Genomic DNA, 23,692 nt, shown 5'->3' with positions numbered 1-23,692 from the left:
ATGCTGTATGAGTTTTCTTCTTTTTTTTTTTTTTTTTTTTTTTTTTTTGTTAAATACCTTACTCTCTATGATAACTGAATTCGGTATAACTATTTAAACCTCTCTTTTATTAATTGTTGTCAAGTATCCTTGATGCCACTGGTTTGGGCTGTTTTTTTTGTTGGTGGTGGCGGTTTTTTTTCTTGTTTGTTTTTAATGTACGATTAGGTCTTTATAGACCCCAGTGTTGGAAAGAATTAATCTTCGTAAAGTAGTTCTTTCCCATACCTCATGTGAAGCTTTTCATATTGGTGATTTTTTAAAAAGCCATGCAGTTAGAATTATTATGAAATTATCTTGCTTATCAAGCAGTGTCATTTTAAAATGACAGCAGGATATGGAAAATAAAGCCCTTATGGATGGGATGCCAAGACCGTGGTTGTGGAATTAAATTTATTTATATTGCATAAAAGCAAAAAAATAAGCGTTGCTTTTCCTTTTCTGGGTCCTAAGTTGTGTGTGTGATTCTTGTGCAAAATAATTATTTAAAGATTTTCTCACAGGGGTGGGGTTTTTGGATTGTTTGGTCCATGTCATGGTAAGAATTCTTCCATTTGTAAAAAGCCATTACTGTAAAGAAAAAAAAAATGGAATACAAATATAAGGCCATCTGTGCCCACTTTTTTTTTTTTGTATTTTGACTGTGATACAGTATTTTCTTTGTGAAATTGAAAAGCATCTAATGTGCGAAGCCATCAATATGTGCATGCCCTACCATTTTCTGATATTTTGACAGCTGCCCTTTGAAAAAATAGTTCTCTTAATTGCTGTTAATTAAAACTGGTAATCTCATAATAAAAATCCCCCTACCAAATCACAGATATTTTCACAGAAAAATCACAGAAAAAGTTTTTACTATCTAGAGCATTAACTACCACCCCATGGTTTTTGGGTTTTGAGCTATGTTGCTAGGCACTGCTGAGATTAAAGCTATGTCAAATCCCTTCTTATCACAGAGCTTCAATTTCTCGAAGACATACAAGATAAAGCCTACTATATGCTACGCTGGTATGTTAGGTGGCAAAGAAAGCCTAGAAAGTACGTTCTCTTCTTGCAGCAGCAAAATAAGACTTGAAGAGAAAACACTGAGGAAGATTTGTAAAGCTTAATTCTTTGGCTTCAGAGAGACGTGGTCGGTTAGCTAGTAAATGTACCAGTGTATTTGCAAGTCATTGCATATACTGCCCAGAGACATATAGTGCTCCTTTCAAATGGAGTAAGACACAACTGTGAACTTATTACTTGCCCACTGTAATTTAACAATATAATGCTATTTGAAGGGGGCTGAAACTTCTCCTTAGAATAAGTTCTCTTCTATGCACAGTCCCTGTGCTCAGATTTTATTGTGCTATCTATAGGAACGACACTATAACCTGAAGTTCAGTGTTTATGTGCATTGCCGTCATAATCTCTGTCGCTGAGATTTGGTTTCTCAAGTCACATGGGAAAGAAATTTGGTGTGTGAACTAAAGTTGATGCTTTAGTGTCCAGCAAAATAACATTTTTAATTCACTAAAATGGTTCAAAATAAGAATGATGGAAATTTGATGTCCACATTTATTTATTTTTTCAAAAATAGTATGATTTCATTTTACAGTGGTTCTAATACCACTCTGGTTTTTGAAAAGAAAAATACAAGATTTTACTTGAATGCTACTGAGATTTTTCCAGTTGATTTTTGCATTCTGCTTTCCAAATATGCAGCATTAGAAGGACAGTGTTTGTGCATAGCTGAATCCACCAGTAGTGTTCTGCCCACACACCTGAACATTTTAGAATTAACGGTTAGGACTAGAATGGATATTAGTATTCAACTGAAAAGAAAAAAAAATGTGAGCCCAGAAATAGTTATTGGATCAAGTTGCTTTTAAAGTCATATAAATAAAGTACATTTTGTTTTAAAATGATGTGAGATGATGACCATTGCTTCAACATAAGGGAAGGAGTGAAATGAACAACAAAAACTGAGCTTTGAACCTTTTTTTGGATCTTTCTCTTTTATGTCTGCACATGCTTCACTCACTCTCCCACCAGCTTAGGCAGAGTATTTTAATCAATTTGAGATTCCTGTTGACAGTTGATTTTTCCTCAGAAGTGTCTGGAGCAATGCCCGATATGTTCAGGGAGGATCTGGAGGCTGTATGGCATAAGTCAGTACATAACAATAAGATGATAGCGTTTAGTAGAGCAGAGAGGCAGCAGCTGTTGCTGTAGAGCACAAGGAGCCTTTTTGCATCAGAATCTAAAATATCAATGAAGATTCTCACAGCACACAATATCTTTTTGAAATCTTGTCTTGGAGTTAGTAACAAGGAAAATGTGTTGAACGGTGCTAATGTTCTTAGCAAGAAATTTTTGTTGGATTTTAATGCAAAAAAAAATGCATGGGGGAGAATGTCATAGAATTTGTTCCCTCTTATGTTTTCAGAAACAAGGGAATTGCAGTTGAGATGGCTTCTAACACGGGAATGCAAAGTGCTGCATTAATGAATTACTGACAAGAACTCTGACTATATTCTTAATTTATTTTCTTTATTTGGAAAGATTTGCCTGTGCCAATAATGCTTTTTTTTTTTTTTTTTTTTTTTGCCTTCATCTTCAGCTACCCTTTTGCTCTTCTGTAGTTTCTCCTCTTCCCACTTACTGGGTTTTATTCAAGCTTGTTTTTTAAAAGTTTGGACCTGCTATTTTGTGACATGATATTTTCAGGGTTTTCATATATGCGTATAGTTCCTTGCCCTAAAATAACTTTGGGGAGATCTTAAGGTCTTGCGTTTTTCTAAGCCAACAATTACATCTTAAAATTGAGGTTATTTCTTAGTTATTCCAATCCCCTGTCACTGTTCTTAACCTACTAAATTTAAGAGCTGTGCTACTTAAACTCTTAAAATGTTTTCAGCACAAATGTGGCCCTTTCTGACTACCACACCCCCAAATAATCCCGGGGCACGGTTTGTCAGTTAGAGGGGACATAAGTTTGCATGCAGGCTCCCCTGCTTTTGGATGTCTAAGATGGGGAGCTAAGAACTAGCTTGCCTTGGCACCCCTCGGCTTGTATGGGTGCACAGCCTGTAGGTTCTGTGCATGGTTGAGATGCTGCCTTGCTGCTTTCATAACGTAACAAACGTGTGCCATACAAAACAGGATTAAGGCTGCACATTGAAAAGTCTTCAAATAAACCATGTCCCTGAGTCTCCCATTTTTTATCATCTTCAGACTTATGATTGTTTGGAGGAATTGCATCTGTGCACTCATAAAAGGGAGATAAATAAACCTTCAAGTGCTTTTTGAACCTAAGTTCTGACAGTCACGATGTAACTTTTTTTTCTGTAGCCATCATGTGAGATGGAGACTCTGTGGTGAGGAATTAAAAGCCAAAAAAGGAAAGCAGAAGCAAAGGAACAAGATTTGAGACAGGTCTGGGACTTGTAGATAGGGCATGGGTGAGGGAGGCCAGAATGGTTGCAACTGAGGTAAATCAGACATTTAAAGTTATGTTGATATGGCCGTGTTGTAACATCTTCAAATCAGGGATTAAATTAACATTTTAAATGCTTGCTAGGATTTTGATATGGCGTTACTTGTCAGTGGAGTCTGACTTTTTTTTTTTTTTTTTTGTCTTTTAGAGAAAATGCCAAACAAATAGAGTCCTTTTATGCTTTGTTGTTGTTTTTTTTTGTTGTTGTTGTTTTTTTTGATTAGTAAATTAGAAATAACTTCCTGTTACTTAAAGATGGAAGAGCTAAATGAATGCAGAGTATACTTTGTAATCCTTACTATTGCTCGTGGGAGTCTTGCAGACTTATTTTGGAGGTGCAATGTGTTCTTTATTTTAATGTTTCATTTTTTTCCAATCTTCTAGGATCTCAGCAGCAAGGACATGAAGAGAGATTTGTACATAGTTGCCCATGTAATTCGAATAGGTACAGTATGATATGTTACTTGAAATATTTATATAATTGTGTTTTTAAAGTATTCCAAGCATTTATTTTACTGACTTGCCATTATGATTTAACAAGTTAGAAATCTCAGTTATAGACCATGCCTATCTGCTCAGATTAATATTCAGACCATCTGTAGCCAAGTGTTAAAAAGTTACTGATAATTCTTTAACAATGATGTTTTTTTCTCAGTCTGAAACAAAATACTTGGCTAAACACCACAACTGGGGGGGAAGAGTAGGGAACTAAAAAAGGCTTTTTGTTTTATGTTCCAAAATTTCACGAGGTCTTTCCGTTGATGATACATAGCTAGTTTATGATGCAGGACATCAGCGTACCTGGCCATTTATGACTAGTAAGTCAGAGGCTGTTAGTTAAATAAATATATATATATATATATAAAAGATCTGTTTTCTGCTGTTGGAGTCTGCAGTGCTTCCAAGAACCACATGCAAGTTTAGGCAGGTGCCTGTAAAACATAAGGGAATCTGTCATACCTGTCAGTTGTTCTTTCTACCAGCTGACACCAAAAAGGAGCATCTGGAGTAATATCTGCCTTCTGGAAGCCTATCAATCTTGCAGCCCAACATCTAGCAACATACTCTTGCTTCTTTCTGGTTTCCCTTGGGTGCTAACAGAGCCCTACCCAAAGGAGAGATATGGACGTGTAATACTTTCTTATTTGTGTAGGGTCATCTCAAAGTTCTTCCTTGCTAAATCATTTCGTGTAGTTCCCATTTCTAGAGTGAGTTTCTGTGAGTACTCAAGGTGATGCAAGGCTTCATCTTTTCTTTTTGAAAATTATAGTAACAAGAATGGAAAGCCTTTAAGATTGAAGTTTCATTTGCAATGTATCTTATATGGTGTAACACAGTGTTTGAAGTAGTTCACGGACAGCTACGTGAATTTATTAGCTCAGCAGGGTGCTTAAATGAAGTGCCGGTATGGTTTCTGGTATGTGAATTAAATTGCTAGAATCTCTTTTAAATGGGAGCTACTGGATAGAAAAAATCTCTCCAGTTAATAAGGATATAATTAGTCAGTAACAGGGAGTTAAATGGTTCTGAATTATGAATGTGTATACTTCCACAGAGAAAAAAAGAAGTAAATGTTTACCTCTGTTGCATATTCTAAACAGCTGAGTAATGCATGTCTTTCCCAGGTTTTCACTTAACTGAAAAATGGTGAGGTAGTGTTTGTAATGAAATGGCATTCAACCCTATTCATTACTAGTATCCATTACCAGCCACGGATATCTTTTCTGAAGTGCAGAAGGTCTAAATGGCTTAATGAAACAATAGCGTTGTTGTATTTTCCTGTGAATGACAATAATAGCCTTCAAAGTCACAGATGTGTTAGGAAGATCCAATTCTCATTATCTGTCTTCACTGTGTCGTGAAATGTCTGAAAGTTGTAATTACTCTGTATTACCTGAGCCCTATATCAAATGAAGCTTGTAGAACTAATTAAAGATGTGCTGTAGTTCAAGTTTAGATTCTTAACATTGATGCAAGATGTGCTCGACAAATTATGTGTGATGTTACAGGTTGATTTAGATGATCATAGTGATTTTTCTGATCTTGACATTTTTGACTGTGTTAGAAAACTGCTTTACCAGTAGGAAGTTAGTCATTGCACAGCTTCTTATCTCAGCATTCTCCTTTATATGCTCCAAGACAATGTGATAAATGGGTATATATTCAATACATTCCCTTTAAACAATTATATAAAGTGAAAATATGTGTAAATAGTGGATTAAAATGGAAGGACTACAGTGGATCGCTGTGTGGATGCAGATTGGTGAGCACAAGACACTTTTTTGGCTCATTCAAGAGATGATTTATAGTCAACCAAGCTGGATGCAGATATACGTCATGGGGCAAATCAAAGATGGTCAGACATGGCACTGTTCACTTTGCCCTTTAGTGTTCTGTTAGCTAAAAAAGCTCATACACCTTAATTTGAAGTAGCCCGGTGGGTCACGTAAGTTCAAGTGGACCTCTGAATTTGAAACAGTGTAAGAAGAAAAAGGAGTTAAGAGTATAGGGAAGGCTTCTGTTTAGTTGTAATTTACTGTATGTACTCAGAGTGATAATAGGACACAATTGATGGAATGGCTGCATTTGAGTGTTTAACTATTAAATTTCTGTTAATTTTAGGTCGCATGTTGCTAAATGATTCAAAAAAGGGGCCCCCACATTTACACTATCGCCGCCCCTATGGCTGTGCAGTGTTAAGCATCATGGATGTACTTCAGTCAATCTCTGAAATAAAAGAAGAGAAGGATTTTGTTCTCAAAGTTTACACGTGAGTAACTCTTAGAGTATTTTTCCTAATTCTTTTCCTTCTGTATATGTTAGTGATAAGATACTGAATGTGCCATAAGCTTCATTTGGTGTTTTATCCTCCTGACATGTTGAATTAGTGCTGTTGGCGCTGGTTTCTCTGCATTTATTATTTCAGAAGTTCATACAAAGTAATGAATATTATTACAGATGTTTCACGTATGTGAAATGCTTTAAAAAAATATTGAATATTGCCAAAATGTGCGTGGCATGCAAAGCTGTACTTATATTAATGTGCCTTATTTAAAATCTGTTAAGCTCAGAAACATAAAAGATGCTGTATTGAGCTTGAGGAAGGGATTAGTTACTCGTGCACCATCTTCAATTTTTTATCAGTCAGGATGACCAACAAAAGAACTAGAAAACAACTGAAGTCAACAGTTTGTGACCAAAAAACTCAAAAGTCAGAATGTTCTGAGCAAGAATTTATCCTCAGTTTATTTGTGATTTTGAACTTTAAACTGCCAATTATTATTATGAAATGTGGTCTCACAATAGTAATAAAGAGAGCACAGATGAACTGCAGGGAACATTTGAATCTCTTGTCAGTGAAGATAAATACTGGCAAGATCTGCTTTGCAGATGGGCTGAGATACAGCTGACATTACTCTGTGGTCTGTGGCCACCATCTGAGTAATAAGATAATTTTGGGGGGTTATTGAACTTTTGGGGGGTTATTCTGTGAGAAGTGCATTCAGCAGCAGAAAATCTGCCAGTCAAGTGAAACTATACATGAATAAAATGGCTTTCACTGTTCAGTGAAAGATTCTTGGATATTTCGTAATATGTTAGAAATCTGTATGTGCAAAGAAAAGTCTTTCAGTCAGCTCTTCCGTTCTTGTTTTGCCAACAGTTATGAAAACTGTAGCAAGAATCATAGAATGGTTTGGATTGCAAGGGACCTCAAAGACAATATCGTTTCAAACCCCTGCCATGGGCAGTGACACCTCCCACCAGCCCAGGTTGACCAAAGCCCCATCCAACCTGGCCTTGAACACCTCCCGGGATGGGGCATCCACAGCTTCTCTGGGCAGCCTGTGCCAGTGCCTCACCACCCTCTGAGGGAAGAATTTCCTCCTATCCTCTAATCTAAATCCCCCCTCTTTCAGTTTAAAACCATTCCCCTTTGTCCTGTCATTATGTGACTGGGCAAAGAGTTGCTCCCCATCTTTTTTTTCAGTCCCCTTCAAGTACTGAAAGGCTGCAATGAGGTCACCCCAGAGGCTCCTCTTCTTCAGACTGAACATCCCCGGCTCTCTCAGCCTTTCTTCACAGCAGAGCTGATCCAGCCTCTGATCAGCTTTGTGGCCCTCCTCTGGACCCGCTCTAACAGCCCCACATCCTTCTCGTGCTGGGGGCCCCAGGCCTGGACGCAGCACTGCAGGTGGGGCCTCAGGAGGGCAGAGCAGAGGGGGACAATCACCTCCCTCCCCTGCTGGCCGCTCCTTGTGACACAGCCCGGGATGCAGTTGCCCTTCTGGGCTGCAAGTGCTCACTGCTGGCTCATGTCCAGCTTCTCATCCACCACAACCCCCAAGTCCTTCTCTGCAGGGCTGCTCTCAGTGGGTTCTTCTCCCAGTCTGTCCTGTCTGGGATTGACCCATCCCAGATGCAGCTCTCTCTGCTTGTCCTTGTTGAACCTCATTAGGTTCATGCGGGCCCACTTCTCAAGCTTGTCCCGGTCCCTTTGGATGTCATCCCTTCCTTCTGGTGTATCAACCACACCACTCGGCTTGGTGCCAGCTGCAGACATGCTGAGGGTGCACTCAGTCCCACTGTCCATGTCGTTGGTAAAGGTATTAAACAGCACCGGTCCCAGGACAGGCCCCTGAGGGACACCACTCATCAGCCTCCACCTGGACACAGAGCCACTGACACCACTCTCTGGGTGCCACCTTCAAGCCAACTCCTTACCCACTGAATGATCCACCCACCAAATCCATCTCTCTCCAATTTGGAGACCAGGATGCCATGTGAAGCCAATAATCTTGGCATTTTGTAACCATTCATTTTCAGCTTATCTCAAACCAATGGTCTTTGGTTATGATATTTGATAATGTTGGCTTTGTAGAGATACGCTAATGTATTGCAACTGCTACATTTTGAATGTTTACCATAATGGAACATTCTGAATATAATTTCTGCTTTGATGCCTTTTTAATGCATCCTTAGTTTCTTATTTGCTGAAAAATAAGAGAAAAACCTCTAAAATACTGGAGTAGTCCATTTGTCAGTGACAAATCATCAATTCATGCAGCCTCTTAGAGCAATCCAAAGTTCCAGTACTATTATCAAGAAAAAAACACAGGATAGAGAGCTTCCCTCTTCTTTCTCCTAATCTGAAGTGTGCTGCTAATATGGATTCCCTGCAGACCATCCGAAATACCAGCTGTATCTGCCTAAATGCTTAAGTAGGTTTATACCATCTGTTGTTCTTTGCTTCTGCTTCCCAAAACCCTTTGTTTTTAACATCCACACACAGCCATTATTGTCTTCTCAGAGAGGATGTAGAGCAAGTAACAGTATTCAACTCTATAATCAGACACTTTTAATTTTTATCACCATTATCTTTTGCTTGAGTGTTGTACCTCATTCTTTTATGGCACTGCTGATTGGAGTGTTCTCTGTAAACTTGCAACATAAATGCTCAGAAGGGAAAATACACTGAAAATACATATCTAAGGGGTGCCAGTTTATCCCTTTTGCAGCTTTAATAGCTGTTGATCTTCCATGACAGAATATTTTCACAGGTCTATCTGCTTACATCTTCTCTTTGCACGTTCATCTGGTTAAGCTAACTTTTCTTGCTTTGTAGACAAATACTGAAATAGCATTTTTGTTTTGTAAATTTGAAATCGGACATGAATGCTTAAGCAACACTGAACTAATTTTCTTACCTGCTGCTCTTACTCTTACTATTGTTAAAATGGCTCAAGCCAATCCAAAAACATCATAAAGATGAAATAAGGAGGGAAGTGTGTTTGTATTTTTGAAGGAGCAATAAGAAGCATTCTTTTTGCACTATCTGGCTAAAGCTTATATCCAGAAAAGCCTTTTTATTGGGAGAAGCTGGAAAAAAGTTGAGACACTGAAAACCTAACAGACGATGAAACAAATACGTGGCATTTCAATTGAGACTATTGCTAGATCCACAAGAGAGAACACTTACAAAAAAATCAATTTATTTCACCAGTCTGCTTTGCTATTGTTAAAGATTTATGTCTGAAAAAGTCTTTCTGCTCACAATCCAGATTCTCCTGTTGGTTAATCCTGCAGTCATGTTATAATCTTACTAAGAGGATATAGTACCACAGCTCTAGATATAAGCTCATTATGTAGAAGCATGAAGGTTTACTTTTATAGTTCTTTTTAATAATATGCATTTAAAAGTGAGATGGAAAGTAAAATCTCAATCCATGTATTTTTTTTTTTGAAAATTTGATTTCATACTTTTATATGAATTTTTATCTTTAGTGCAGTTTTTTGCTTACTGCTCCTTACTCTTTGTGTTGATTTTTCCATTTCCATAGAAATGGAAATCTTCATATATTTCTCTGTCACATTATCTTTTTCAATTTTGTTTTTGTCCTATTTTTTCTCAATCCTTTGTGTTTTTTCTTCCTTCTCCAGCACGAGGTCTTAAAATTCTTTCCTCTTAATGTAATGTATTGCCTGAATGCCTTTCCCTTTTGAAATCCAGTTGTTGCTGTTCGCCCAACTGGACGTTGCATTTCTGTCCCCATCTGTTTGACATCAGGGTCTGAAGTAGTATGGCAAACATTCCAAATGGTGAATTTACTGTAGAACCAGCCAACCTGAAGAGGTAATGGATGGCTTAGGAGGAAATTCTTAATGAAACCAGAAATACATTTGGTAATGTATTTGGTATTTAGACAAGTAAAATGATAACAAAACACAATAAAATGCACTACTGGTAAGTGTTTTCAGGCCAGCATTTCAACCTTGGGAGAGTATTCTTTGTGTTCAAGATGTAAAGTGCAGCTTACGTCAGTAGTTGGTACAAAAGTGGCTTTAAGCTATATTTACACTCCATTGATTTTGGGACAACTTTGTTCCAGCTTAATTTACAGGCATAAGTCATTGGAGGCTGAAATCTATTTTAACTTGCACTCTGGTGGCTGACAGAGCAACTGAAAAGTTATCAAAGTTTAGAAGTTTTCTGTAGTCTCATCTGTGATGGTGACGGATGGAATAAAATTTGTCCTGTTGTTTTCATTTTTACTTTAAGGAAAATATTATTTGCAAAAGGAAAAATTATTTCAAATGTCTTGGCAAGAGAAGAGGAATAAAGAATGTGAAGATAATTTTTTCCTGATGAGTAAGCTGAATATTGGTTAAAGTTCTGAGTTCGCATAGAACAGCACAATAATTGAAAGCCTTTTTTTGTATGGTCCATTAATGTCTTAGCCCTGTTTTGATTTGATTTTGAGAGATTGTTTTGGGGAGTTCAAATGTACTCGATTTGCCATACTGTTATGTTCTGAAAGGCTACCTAAGTGCTCCCATATCACAGGCTCTGTACGAACATCTGACCTCCCCTCCCAGAAGAGTATAGGACTTACAGAAGGTATGGAGAAGAACAACTAAAATTTTTGATGGCCTAGGGTATTTTCTTTATGAGACTGAAAAGGTCTGAAGAGGAGGAAAAGGGTAGCAGGAAGGGATGCAACTGTCTTACAAATTCGTGGAGGATGGTAAACTGTTGCTCACTGAATACAAGAGTACATGAGCTAAGAGTAATCAATGAAATCAGGAGGAGATCACATAAAAAGAGATGGAATAAAGTACTTCTTTAGGAAGCAGGTAGTGATCTGAATTTTACTACCGTAGGATGCTGTGGAGGCAGGCAGAATTAGCAGGTTCAGAGTGGGTTAAACAACTTTATCAACAGCAGGTCTATAAATGGAGGAATAGGAATAGTCAGGGAGGTACACTCTAACATCCCTAACCCAAAAACCTGAGGGGAATGGACTGCAGAAAGCAGCCAGGCACGGGCACCCTGCCTAAGCAGTATCTCCTGTGCCACTGTGGGAAGCTTTTCTTCATCTTCGTATGTTCTGACAGTCAGCTGAGATGTCTGATACCTAAAGCCAGCGCAATGAAAGGAGGGGTGCTGGGATAGGTAGAGCTAAGATTTCACATGGGATAGCCCCCGTCTGACCTCACCTCTTAACAGAGGAGTACGATCTGATCAGCATTTTAAGTCAAGCAAATAGTTTTGGATAGCATACTGGGAGGAAGTAACTCTATTTTGAAGTTTTTTTCTCCATTTTTCCTTTATTACGATTTGTACATCATGCTTAATTTATTCCAAGCTGTTTATTCCTTTTGTATTTATAATAATCAGCATTTGCTGGGGGTATTGGTAAATGTACCATAACAGGCTGCAGGGATTCTCTCATTATTCTTGACAGTAACTGGTTTTGCAATACTGAAGAAAATTGCTAGCTGGCTACCAGTTCTTTTAGATAGTCTTAATTCCTTTTGCCAGACTGATTTTCAATTCCATAATGCAGGAGCCAAAAAATCCCTATTGGCTTTGTAGTAGCTGGTACGAATCATAGCCTAATTTTGCCAAAATTATATACTCTGGGGGGAAAACAATAGGAGGAAAAAAAATATTAATATGCTTGGAACAAGTTTTACAAAATGACATCTCTCTCAAGACTCCTTTCTTTTTAGGAGCTGAAAGTTTATAACCTGGTTTGTTGGTTTTTTTTGGTGTTTTTTTTTTTTTTTTTTGATTAGTTGTTTTAAGGTAAAAATCAACAGGAAATAAATTTAATTTAATTGTTTAATTTGTTAACATTTTAGGAGAAATAAGAATCACTATTGTTGCTGAGTTAAAAATTGCTGACTTTGTAGGCAACTTTTAATTTGTGCTTTAGATAATCTGAGCAATGATTGAATCTAAAAGGCAATTAGACATGATCACCTGTTTGTTTTTTTTAGCAATAGAACTGTTTGTGGTAGAGATTACATTTTTTGTTTTTCAATCAAGATTGTTATACTTGTAAAATCGTCATTACAACTGTGCTTATACTAGTATCAAGTACTTTATACAATTTATAGTTTCTCTCTTCATTATGTGGTAACAAGCTATAGCACTGATGGCACTTTTTTCGTGCTATTCTGTTCAAGCCTAGCAGATGGGTTATACAGCTTTGCTCATTGCTAGTGCAAATACAGCCATTTGACTTTAATGTTCAGATAAATAAGAGTTGGCATTCTGGTTGAGAGGGACCTCTCTAGTCTGAGCTCTTGCTCAGAGCAGAGGCAGCTGTGAGACCAGAAAAGGTTGTTGAGAGCAGACCACGTTGCTTTATCCAGTCACTTCTGCATAACCTCTAAGGATGACGAGTACGTAGCCTCTCTGGGCAACCTGTTCCAATAATGCTTGACTGTCCTCTTGGAGAAGCCTTTCCTGATATCCAAGTCTGAACTTTTGTTACATGTGTTTATGCCTGTTGCTTTACAGCATCTCACCAAGAAGAACCTGGCTGGCTCCGTTGTCTTAATAACTTTTAGTAGGTATTAGAAAGCTGCTGTTATTGTTCTCCCTCTGGTCTTGTCTTCTTCAGGCTCAAAAATCCCAGTTTCCCCAGCCTCTGCTCATACAACAGGTGCTCACAGACCTTTTTTCTATTAGGGAACACCAAACTGAGCACAAGTTTCTAGATCCAGACTGACTGCCAAGTAATGTCTTCTCCCAAATGACAGTAGAAACACATAAGCAAAATACCAGTTAAATGGATGTTTACACAACGTACTGGTATTTACAAAATACAGTAAATATTCAAAAAAATATAGTTGTGAATGTATTGTAAACATCCTAACAGCAGCCTGATTATATATGACTGAGCCTTTTTATCCCCTTGACCCACTGTTTCCCTGCAATTCATGTCTTGACCAATCCCAATATCCTCTTCCCCAGCATCGCATGATGAGTCCCATATCCCCAAAGGCAGTAATCCATTTCAGTCTGTAAAGCAACCCAGAGCATCTTTCCAATTGACTTATCCGGGTGGACAATGTGCTGAACATCCTCCTATGGCAGCTGTGGGAGGAGTGGGGTCAGGGAGCCACATTTCCTCTGCTGAGATTGTAAATTTCTCCACCTGCTGTTGTTCCTCTCTTCCTTTCTGTTCAAAAAGATAAGCCTTTAATTGCGTGGCCTATCAGGAAAGACAGAATTAGGAAATATTTAGAACAATTTTGTTTATAGACTCTGCCATTAAGTGGTGGATTTGGTAGATGTACATCCAGCTGTTTGGGATTTGATTGCTTAATCAAGTACAGTGCAGCCAGCTATTTTGCATGAATATTGTTAGAACAATGTTATAATCTACACAAATTGCAGTGTATTATTGGAACTAATATTAGCAATTGAATTTTCCTGGTGAAAAAATATTGAATAATTTGAATAAATTGAATAAAAATATTGAAATATGATAGATCTGTTGACAGACAGTTATATTGTAATTTGTATCAAGGACTTAGAGGTGTAACTGAAAATGGAAATAGTATTTACAAATGCTTATTAAAGTTGCATATAGATAAGTAAACAATTGTGAAACACAATTGTGAAAACCTATTTCACAAGGTAAAATACAAACAGAAGTGTACATGTCCTTTTCCTACAGTTTGGGGGCTACATCATTTTTAAGGCATTCTATAAAGTATGTAGGTAAGCAAAAGACATGGTGTCAATGTCTGAGATATTTAAATACCTTTTTTTTTTAATCTTAAAAATTCTACTTTTTATTTCTTGAATCCAGCTTCTTTTTGTGCTTAACAATATATATATGTATATACATATGCATATAGGGCAAGTTAATTTCAGCTTGAAATTAATTTCTATGTACGGATAATTCAGCTAAAGATGTATAAATCTTTCCCCATTTTTTTCATACTATGAAAAGTGAAACAATTGCTTTAATGATAGAAAAGTCACCACAGACTCCAAAGTGTCCATAAAAAGGAGAAAAGGAGATAATTATATGGGAATGTTTTGTTTCCTCCATTTTTAAATAAAAGAGTTTTTCTTGTTCATCAAAACCCCACAAAAGCTTTCATGTTATTTCTACAGTAATGCTGACTTTCTCATCATAAGATGGTTTACCAGAAAGCTTTTAACTTGAAATAGTGTTCTTTAACTTGAAATAGTATTCTTTAACTTGAAATAGTGTTCTTTTATTTTAGGTGTAACAATGAAAATGAGTGGTGTCAGATCCACGAAAATATTATTCGCAAGTCCAGCACCAAATACACAGCACCCAGCTCAAACTATGGTAAATATTTACTTGTATGCTTTTGTCTTAAGTACAGCTACAGGTTTCCTTTAGGAGGCTACTAATTAATTACAGTAGAGTAATTCAGTGAGATGTGAAATTATGCATAGCTACATTTCTGTACTTACTTGTGATGACATAAGTGTAATTTAGGTAAAATTAAATTGTCTTCAGTTTACAGGTGTAAACTGTATTGCATTTGCCAGTTTAACCAGGAATTAAAAACCTGCTTGATATCTTCCCTTTTCAGATACAGTTGACAATAATAATAATAATGTGAATTCATTGTTCTAAATTTCCTTCACCTTTATATCTGTAGTGTAATTTTATCTCAGAAGATCTCAGCGGTGGAGAGAGATAAGGGGTTTGCCATAGTATTAGCTTATGGGCTATTACATTTACTGTATATCTGTGTGTATCTGTGCTTGTGAAAACTGTTAGCCTATTGGAGGATACAACATCAGGGGCTATCAGTATTGACAGAACTCCTTTAAATGTTTCTTTGTGACACTGACACACATTACTGTGACCAGACTTGGCTACACAGGAGGTAAAGGATTTAAATGTACTCATTGGAATTTCCCTGAGTTAAACAGGGATCATCCTCTCTTCCTGTGATTCCCTCGAAACTTCCAGCTATCAGACATATGTAACACTTGCTCTCATAGATTCATAGAATGGTTTGAGTTGGAAGAGACCTTAAAGATAATCAAATTCCAACCCCCCTGCCATGGGCAGAGACACCCCGCAGTAGACCAGGTGGCTCTCCCAAGGATACTGTGTGTCCTTGTCAAGAGAAGTAAAACCAGATGTTAAATTAGTCTAAGATCTTAGTCTTATCTGACTGTCCAGAAAATTCTGACTGACACAAAATAAATGGTGCTTTCATACCTACAGGTTAATTACCAAGAAGTCTTTCTGTGATAGTTTTAATACTAAATGTTCCATTAAATAGGTGAGGAGAGTAATTTTCCTGGCAGAGTTTTTGCCACCTTTCAAATTAATTTTTATTTTCCTGGTGAATGACAAATAAATATGGAAAGTAAATCTTCTTTCTTTTTTCTTACCTTGCTACCTCATTTAATGATTCTTGTAGTTTGCTAATTTAGGTATGTCATTGCTACTCCATTCCTAATGAAACCAGCAAAGAAACCCTTCTGCTTAGTTGCAGGTAGCTTTGCATTGATTATTAAGTGAGTGTATGATTCAGAAAGGCATACAGATGTCCAAATACTAGTATTGTCTTAATTTCACCTGTTTGCATATTCAGTTATTGTAGCATAATATGCAGTTCACAGTCCCACCAAAGGTATTAAGCACAACAGTAAGCAAATAAAACAGTTTTGAAGTTTGGAAATTATTGTATCCAAAACTGGTCTCCTTCCCTGCTCTTCCTCATTACAACAGTTAAGGTCATCTTCCGCTTATTATTAAAGCATTATTCTGAATTGTTAACAACTTGGAAAACTTGAACTGTTTGCATATATTTCCACTGCCAAATGTCTGCCTAAAACTTTTTTTTTTTCAGGCATGAGCTTTTCTGAAGTGCAGAAAGAAAGGGAAATAGATTTTTACTCTTGTGTTCAACTTTTTAAAATAACAACTAAGGTCACTAAGATCTAGTACATCTCTAGAGCAGGAGCTTGAAACAGCAGCAATATTGCCCTAATGGACAGGATAATTTTACAGGCTGACATGATTTTAGCATAAGTAATGCAATTTGGACCTCTCAAACTAGCTCTTACAATGAGAAAATGCTCAGATCACATTTGTGATGAGAAAAGCTCCCTGGTTGTTCCTCCCCCTACCTCTCCAGCTCTTGCATACGATTAGTCTTTCAGATCTACTACAGAGAATAGAAAAAAATGAGAGGCTAGGCTGGATAGGAAAAGAAGACTGGACAGTAGATAACAAACCTCTTGGGGAGAAGCAGCAGCTATGCAGAAGTTTGTTGGAGTGTAAAGTGTGGGGGGCATCACAGAAGTACTGTCTGTCGATACCATGCTGGAAAATTGCATTACAAATTCTATTATTAATAAACTAGGTGATACAGGTAATAGATTAATTCTGGTACTGTTTATTAATTACTGGAGGTGTTGGGTGTGGACTGGATATTACTGGTTTCATTTCCCTAAAAACTTGTCTAACAAAATGACTAAATGTTGTTTGCAAAGTGAAACGATATTGAGCTTAGGAAATAGCAGAGCTTCAGAACTTTGTACAAGATTATGGACAGAAGGCAGTGTTTGGTATGTGGTGTTCCATTCAGTGAGCAGAGAGGACAGAAAGAACTATTGACTGACTATCATTCGTTGAATGAAATAAAGGTTGTGGAAAAAAGACAATGTGAATGTAATTCATGTTGCTTTGTGAGGCGGGTAATGCTTGGTCAGTAGATGAGACTAAGCCTGCATGGTTGGTCTTACTGCTGGTATTTTCTGGTATCTTAATGTTTTATTTTCTAACTTCACCAGTACGTTATCCTTCTTTTAGGGATGTAGTATACTATAAATAAAAAGCAACTTAGTTAATCACAGTCCAATTGCTTTCTTATGTAATTACTCCTAGTCGAGCTATTCAGTTGATATACCAAACAAAGGGTCACATTGAAAGAGCTAGCTGCTGAGCATTTCCCACTCCATTTTTCTGTTAGTTTGACCTGTTGGTTCTGTGAGACATGTTGAGGTACTGAATTTCATTAAAATCAGCGTTCTTGTATGAAGTAGGCAGAGAATCAAGTAGAACAGATAAAATTTGAATTTTCTTGAATGGTATTAAGTGCAATTAAAGGCACTTTTGGGATGTTCTGCAGGATTATATGATGCAGTGTTTCAGATAGAGGTGATGTTCATGCATGTGTAGTAATGCACTGTATACAGTGAATGGACATAATGCTAAGTACTTTAACTTATCTTTTTGAAATTAAGTATTCTGATTTTTAAAACATTGTAGTTATATATGTTATGCTCCTGACTTAACCTTAAATCAGATTTTTCTTCCATTTCCCTTCTGAATGACTCCAAAGGAAAAAAAATCTGTTACTTGTGTTTTTATATTAAATTAACCATGGGACAAAACAATATTTTACCTGCACACCTTATATGTTCAGACATCTAATTCTTAGATCTGAAAAAATGAACATCTTTTTTTTTTTTTTTTCAGGACTTATAATATCTCTTCAGCTTCTTCGTGGTGACATGGAGCAGGTTCGAAGGGAAAACCCCATGATCTTTAACAGAGGGGTTTCTGTTACCAGGAAGCTGGGCTTCCCTGATGTCATAATGCCAGGTAAACATAAAAGCTCTAATCTTAAAATATTGATCATGTTTTTCTCAGATTCCCCTAAACAAGTGTCACTGGTATGGGTGCTTCACTCAAACAACATTAAAAATAGAAGAGTTGCCTTGCTTATCAATAAACGCCAATTCCAGATTCAGGGAGGCATGCTAATGCATTTTAATTGATGGACACACTATAAATAGATGATAAATTCACGTGTACAGGAGTTGATCTTGAAAGTTCGCTCTATTTTTTCCCCAAGTTTGATATCCCTCACATAGGCTAAGCACAGAGATGTTTATTTTAAAATGCATGAATTTTCTTCTACATGAAAATTGAAAGTCTGGCAGAAGAGTTTCCACTTTGCCACACAGATTTTCGGAGTTAGTATGATCCTTTTGCATTGGTTGACAGTACGTGAGGCTGCAAATCTGGTCTGATTTTCCAGTTGGTCCTACAGAGCACCGAGTGCCTGCAAGAACTGCCTTGGCTGAAGCATTGCTGTACTCAGTTTGCTCCTTAATTCTGAAGTAGCAGCTTGAGATGGTTGTCTTTCTGGCACAAGCAGAGGTAGCCCCAGTGTAGTCAAGAGTTCATTTAGGGAGGAAACTGGAATCTAGCCAGTCATACAATCAATAGATATAAAAACAGGCATTAAACAGCCTTGATTTTTACAGCGTAGTAGCAAATGGGCTTACTAATTATGTTGCATGTATAGCATTTGAAATACTACATCATTGCCGTGCATTATAACCAAGACCAAAGATGACTTTCCAGACACAGGAAATTTTATGAAAGCATAATGGGAAATGTATCAGATTTTATTACTGGAAAGACTGCAGTGACACATCAGTATCAAAAGCAGTTGTTGTAGCCTCATTATGGAGGCTCTTCAGGAAGCACAATAAAAGTAGGGAGTAAGTTGGAAGAATTTCTAGAAACTAAAATAAAAGTGTTTAGAACAGTATGTGTTTTATACTAATGCACTTGAAAACCACAGGAGCACAGGATTTTAACATCAGACAGCATGGCTTATACAGGGAGTTTGGATGGGATAAACGTTATCTGTTGGTCCTATACTTTTCTTGTCTTTCCTGTCCCTGCTGACGGGATGCATTAGCTGTTTGTAGGCTTTAACACCTAGTTTGTAAAGTTTGTAACTTTAAGAGCTAGTATAGTTTATGGCTCAGTGTATTGAAATAACCTTAAATCAGTGTAAGTTCAATACTGTGGCCAATTACAAATTTTAGTTTTTGGTGACCTTATAGCAGTTTCAGTCTTAACCAAAGCAATCAAATACAGAAAAGATTAAATATCACATATTGATATGCAGACATAGCTACTGCATGTTGATCTGCTGTAATTGGGATCACAGCTAGATACGTCAGCTAGAAAAGCTAGATCACACCTAGAAAAGTCAGCATCAAAAACAACACTTAAATACCTGTATAACTGAACAGATTCTTCTGAAATAATTGCTTTATTCTACACTTCTGCATGTGTAAAACTGTTCCTCAAGACCTTCAGACCACAGAATTTTAGCAAGCTTAAAGAATAGCAGTGTTCCCCCTCATATTTTGTCATTTTCTGGGTCCTGGCCTGTTTATGCAACCTGGCGTAGTGAGACTGTCTTCCCTGTGCTTTCACTGTTTTGAGCAATGCTTTTGTCCAGGGGTTGGATAATCAGGTTAGCAGTTTTCAGCCAAAAGGTGTTCCTACCCTAAGCTTTAAAAATTCCCTATTCACTGCAGCTAATTCAAATTTCCAAACTTACTTTCTCTAGTTAAGAACTCTAGAGAAAACTGCCTCAATGCAAAGAATGCCTACCAAATCAGAGATATATTGTTACAGTCTTTGTGATATTCAGCCCTGAGATCTTGGACATTTAACTAAATTAAAACCAGATTCCACAGCATACGTCTGCAGTGCTCCCATCATAAGGCTCACTGTACATGTACAGTAGTGATCTTCCCTGCTCTGGTCAGCCAAGTTTTCAAGGAATACAAGTTTTCAACTTGTTGTTGTCAAAAGATATTCTAAGTCGTTGTTGCTAACTAATGTCCTTTTTTTTATGGGAACCACAATTACTGGAGAACACAGGGATTTTAAGATGATAATATATTTGGAATTGGGTTAATACTGAGATATATTGATCTGCTGAAGTTATTGATTGATACAATGGATATGTGAAAGGACCACCATTCTACTGTTAAATGCTTACAGCCCCTCTGAAGGTGGTGAACACCAAGAAATTCTCCTCCATTCCAAGGGAGGCACAAGAGGTCTGCCTATATAAAGTTTAGCTACCAAGCTGTAGGCATTTCTATTCAAAAATAAAAAAGGCTCAAATTTGTGGAGAAAAGCAGTTTGTAAACATCCTTGAGTACCAGGTGAGTAAGCAAATGCAGCCATGGAAGTGTGAACGGCCTTTCACTATAGTGATATATTAGGAAGTTGCCAGAGTAGAGATGAGATGCAAAGAATGAAATAGTCATGAATGGTGCTCTGAACAAAAATTTTTGTCATTCTGTATATTCTTCACCTGAAAAATTAGGAGGATCAAAATGTAATGCAACTGCAGTGATGCAGTGAACATTGTTCATTCTAATTCTGAGGGGTTTTTGGAAATGAAAATGCTTGACAGTATTCAGGCGACAGCAGATATTTGTCTGTTGCTTTTTTTTTTTTTTTTTTTTTTTTTCTTTTTAAGAAGCATTAGATCAAGCTGTGGTTTGAGTTTACGTTATGGCTAGGACAGAGCATTTGGATAGAGTAACTTTTTCAGGTGGATTAGCAAAGCTACATCAATAAGGAGTGGCCATCAATGTACTTTGCACTCATGTTATTACAACCAGAATCAGACTGGCTGTACTAGTATTGTCTGGAATTAGAAAAGATGTCATTTACAAAACAAACAAAAAAATCTGTCATGTACTTTTAGCAGTTCTCAACCATGCTTGCTTCTTTAATTGTCTTTGTCAATCTACCTTTTCCTCGCTTTGCTTCAGAACTGTTTCTTTCTCATGAAAGATAGGGTTTCCCCTCTGAGAAGAACATAAAAAGTTCATGGCTTGCATTTTGCAAGTGGATGCTGCTTTTTTGAGACAGTGTGATTTTAAAAAATATTTTGATGAATTAATTGATAAAGGCTATGTCATCTAGTATTGTTAAAATATGCAGTGATCATCCTGCTGAACCAAGAAATCTATATTTAAAAAAGCAAATAGCTCTAACATTTCAAATGAATCTTCTTGGTCATAGGTTTTAACATCTTCATTTTCTTTTTTAACAGGAATTCATTTCAAGCATAGACAGATTAACCATTACAATTCTGTAGCTGTGTATTACCACACAATTATACCCTATTATGGTTTCTACCCTACCTAGTAGCCCTAGTTCCTATGTCAAGTGCACTTTTCCCTCACTCAATTAAGACCAACACAAGTGGTCATCATTAAGTAATAAAGCTAAACTGGTCTTTATGTGCTTATATGTGCATGGTTATGAAGAAAAATGTAAATATCCTTTCAAATAACCGTGCCTGTCTTCATTTCAAAGCATAAAATGTTCTTTGTTTCCTATTGTATTGTGACCTGAGAAGAGCATCATGAAGAATTCTATGTTTTTTGTCCGAATTGGAAGGGATTCAGTCAAACCAGCCTCGCGAAGAGGTGGTGGGTTTTTGTTGGTTTTTTGTTTGTTTTTCTTTCTAAATTGCTATTGGGTTTAAGAGCGTCCATCTGATCCTGACAATTTTACCTTTCCCCAGAGATAAAAGCAATGAGGCATGTGCTGCTTGCCTTTTGGATTGCAACTTTATTTGTATACAGAACTTGCTGATCAGAAATCTATTGCATAGGCATGGCGTTTGTCAGTTCCCCAAAGGACATCCCTTCCCTTCCCCATGTGCTGATAAGTATTCTGTCTTTTACTTTGATCCTCTGATGAAAAGTGCATGCTTCATCTTCTACTTGTAAGTGATGTTTCTTTCTCTTTTTTTTTTCTCTTTCCTTGTCTTAATTTCCTGGCTTCTCTCTCTTTCCTTTCCTTTTATTCTCTCCCCTTTCTTTCTGATGCAGAGATGAAGATAGTTGGGTGTAAGTTTCTGCTTTTCTGTGTAATGTCTGCTTATTGCTTGCTTTTTCCATTTTCATATCTTTCATGGAATGTTGGGGATTGGTAAAGGTAATAATTCATAACATTATAGAGAAACTTTGGTAACAGAGGGACATAGATTCGTCTTACCAGTCTCTTTTCACATCACAGCGTTTCAGACCAATTTAGTAGATATGGCTTATGAACCAGCAGCAAAGGTGAGAAATATCTCAGCATCTATTCTTTCAGAGATCACCATCATGGCAAAAATAAAAATACATTAAGAATTGGACATGGCAGGATTCATCAGATATTTTCAGAATATTCAGGGCGACAAAATTGATGAGACTAGAACATACAATTATATGATAATTATTGACAAAAAATATTTACAAGGAGAATAAAAAAATGTTTGTCATTAATAAACTTTCAGAAAAATAAAAATACTAAGCTGGAGGAGATAAGACAAAATAGATTAAAAATGCAACCTAAATCTACTGGCAGGAAACTGTTTTGGGGAAATCATTGAATTTAAAAAGAGCATTGTATTAATTCTTTTCCATGCATAGAAGTCCAACAATGGATAGCAAATAATCTAGTAAGTATTGCTTGTTCCTTTTCCTCATTCTTCTTTATTACAAGAATTGAAGCACTTTGAGCATTTTGTTCACCAAAAACTAGAGGATCGCACAGAGTTAAACTTGTGTGATGTTCTTTTTATAAAAGGGAAAAAAGATAATTTGGTATGTAAGCAGTAGATAAAAACTGTGTCCCGTTCCTGATGCAAAATTACTCACAGTGATGGTGAATAGTTGCATGCCATAACTATTTCAAGAATACAGGCTTTGAAAAAAACTTGGTGACTTGCGAAAGGGCAGAGAAATAAACTGTTGAAATGGATCTAAAGGGATTCCAAGAGACTATCTGACTATCAGGCCTCTTCATTTTAGCAGGCGAGCAGTAATTCAGCACGCAGTTCAGTAGATTTTTTTACACCAGTGTCAAGATGACTTCATTGTTCAAGGAAGGGAACATCGTGCAGCATGAGGCCTGGCACTCTTAAAAGTCTTCAGAAATGACTGAGAGCAAGATCACAACAGTCAGCCAGGAGGCATTTGAAGCACTTTCCAGGCAGCACACTTTGTTGATTTTTCTTTCTTTATATTTTTCAGTTTGTTTTTCAAAAAGCAACATGATAACAAAGCTGATTGTGGGCCCGTTCTGTTAACCTTGTTTGTGTTGAAATTACAGCACTTCAGTAATTTGGAGGAAGTTATTACTTAGCATGAGGGTGAAATGGGCTGCCGAGGTCAGATGCCAGTTCCTGGCACCCTGCTGTGGTGCAGTGGCCTCACAGCTACTGCAGAACAGAGCTGTCCAGCCAGGGAACAGCTGATACTCTTGCCCAGAAAGAAGAGCAGTTACCCTTGTAAAGAGCTATATCAGTATTCTGTGCTTTAGTTTGTTTCAAAGATTTTACTTACTCGCAGGCCCCTATCTTACAGAGGCAAACTCTTGGGCTTACGTCGCTGTAACTGCACTTAAGTCAGCAAGGTGATGCTGAGCAAGTCAGCAAGGTCTTGTGAAGATGATCATTTATAGGATATAAATGTTCAGGATATAAATGTTTATAGGATATAAATGTATAAATTTTCTTCAGAAATCATTTCTTGCCCATTTG

At 37.0% G+C, this 23,692-nt stretch overlaps 1 protein-coding gene across 18 annotated transcripts in view; it reads left to right on the top strand.

Annotated features, from left to right (window-relative positions):
- The window catches only part of DOCK3 (dedicator of cytokinesis 3), a 215,537-nt gene that overhangs the window by 110,608 nt on the left and 81,237 nt on the right, over nucleotides 1-23,692 (top strand). For 15 of the 18 annotated variants that reach the window (XM_038185861.2, XM_038185860.2, XM_038185872.2 and 12 more), the window contains 5 exons: nucleotides 3,902-3,962; nucleotides 6,140-6,287; nucleotides 14,549-14,637; nucleotides 17,800-17,925; nucleotides 21,996-22,013. In XM_038185861.2, coding sequence (XP_038041789.1) covers nucleotides 3,902-3,962; nucleotides 6,140-6,287; nucleotides 14,549-14,637; nucleotides 17,800-17,925; nucleotides 21,996-22,013 — 442 coding nt within the window. The remainder of the gene's footprint in view (nucleotides 1-3,901; nucleotides 3,963-6,139; nucleotides 6,288-14,548; nucleotides 14,638-17,799; nucleotides 17,926-21,995; nucleotides 22,014-23,692) is intronic. The other 3 variants (XM_038185862.2, XM_038185874.2, XM_038185858.2) reach the window with 1 other exon arrangement.

This window comes from Anas platyrhynchos, chromosome 13, assembly GCF_047663525.1.
Source record: "Anas platyrhynchos isolate ZD024472 breed Pekin duck chromosome 13, IASCAAS_PekinDuck_T2T, whole genome shotgun sequence".
NCBI lineage: Eukaryota > Metazoa > Chordata > Aves > Anseriformes > Anatidae > Anas > Anas platyrhynchos.
Note: the sequence above shows the minus strand (reverse complement) of the source record. Positions and strands in the feature narration are given on the sequence as shown.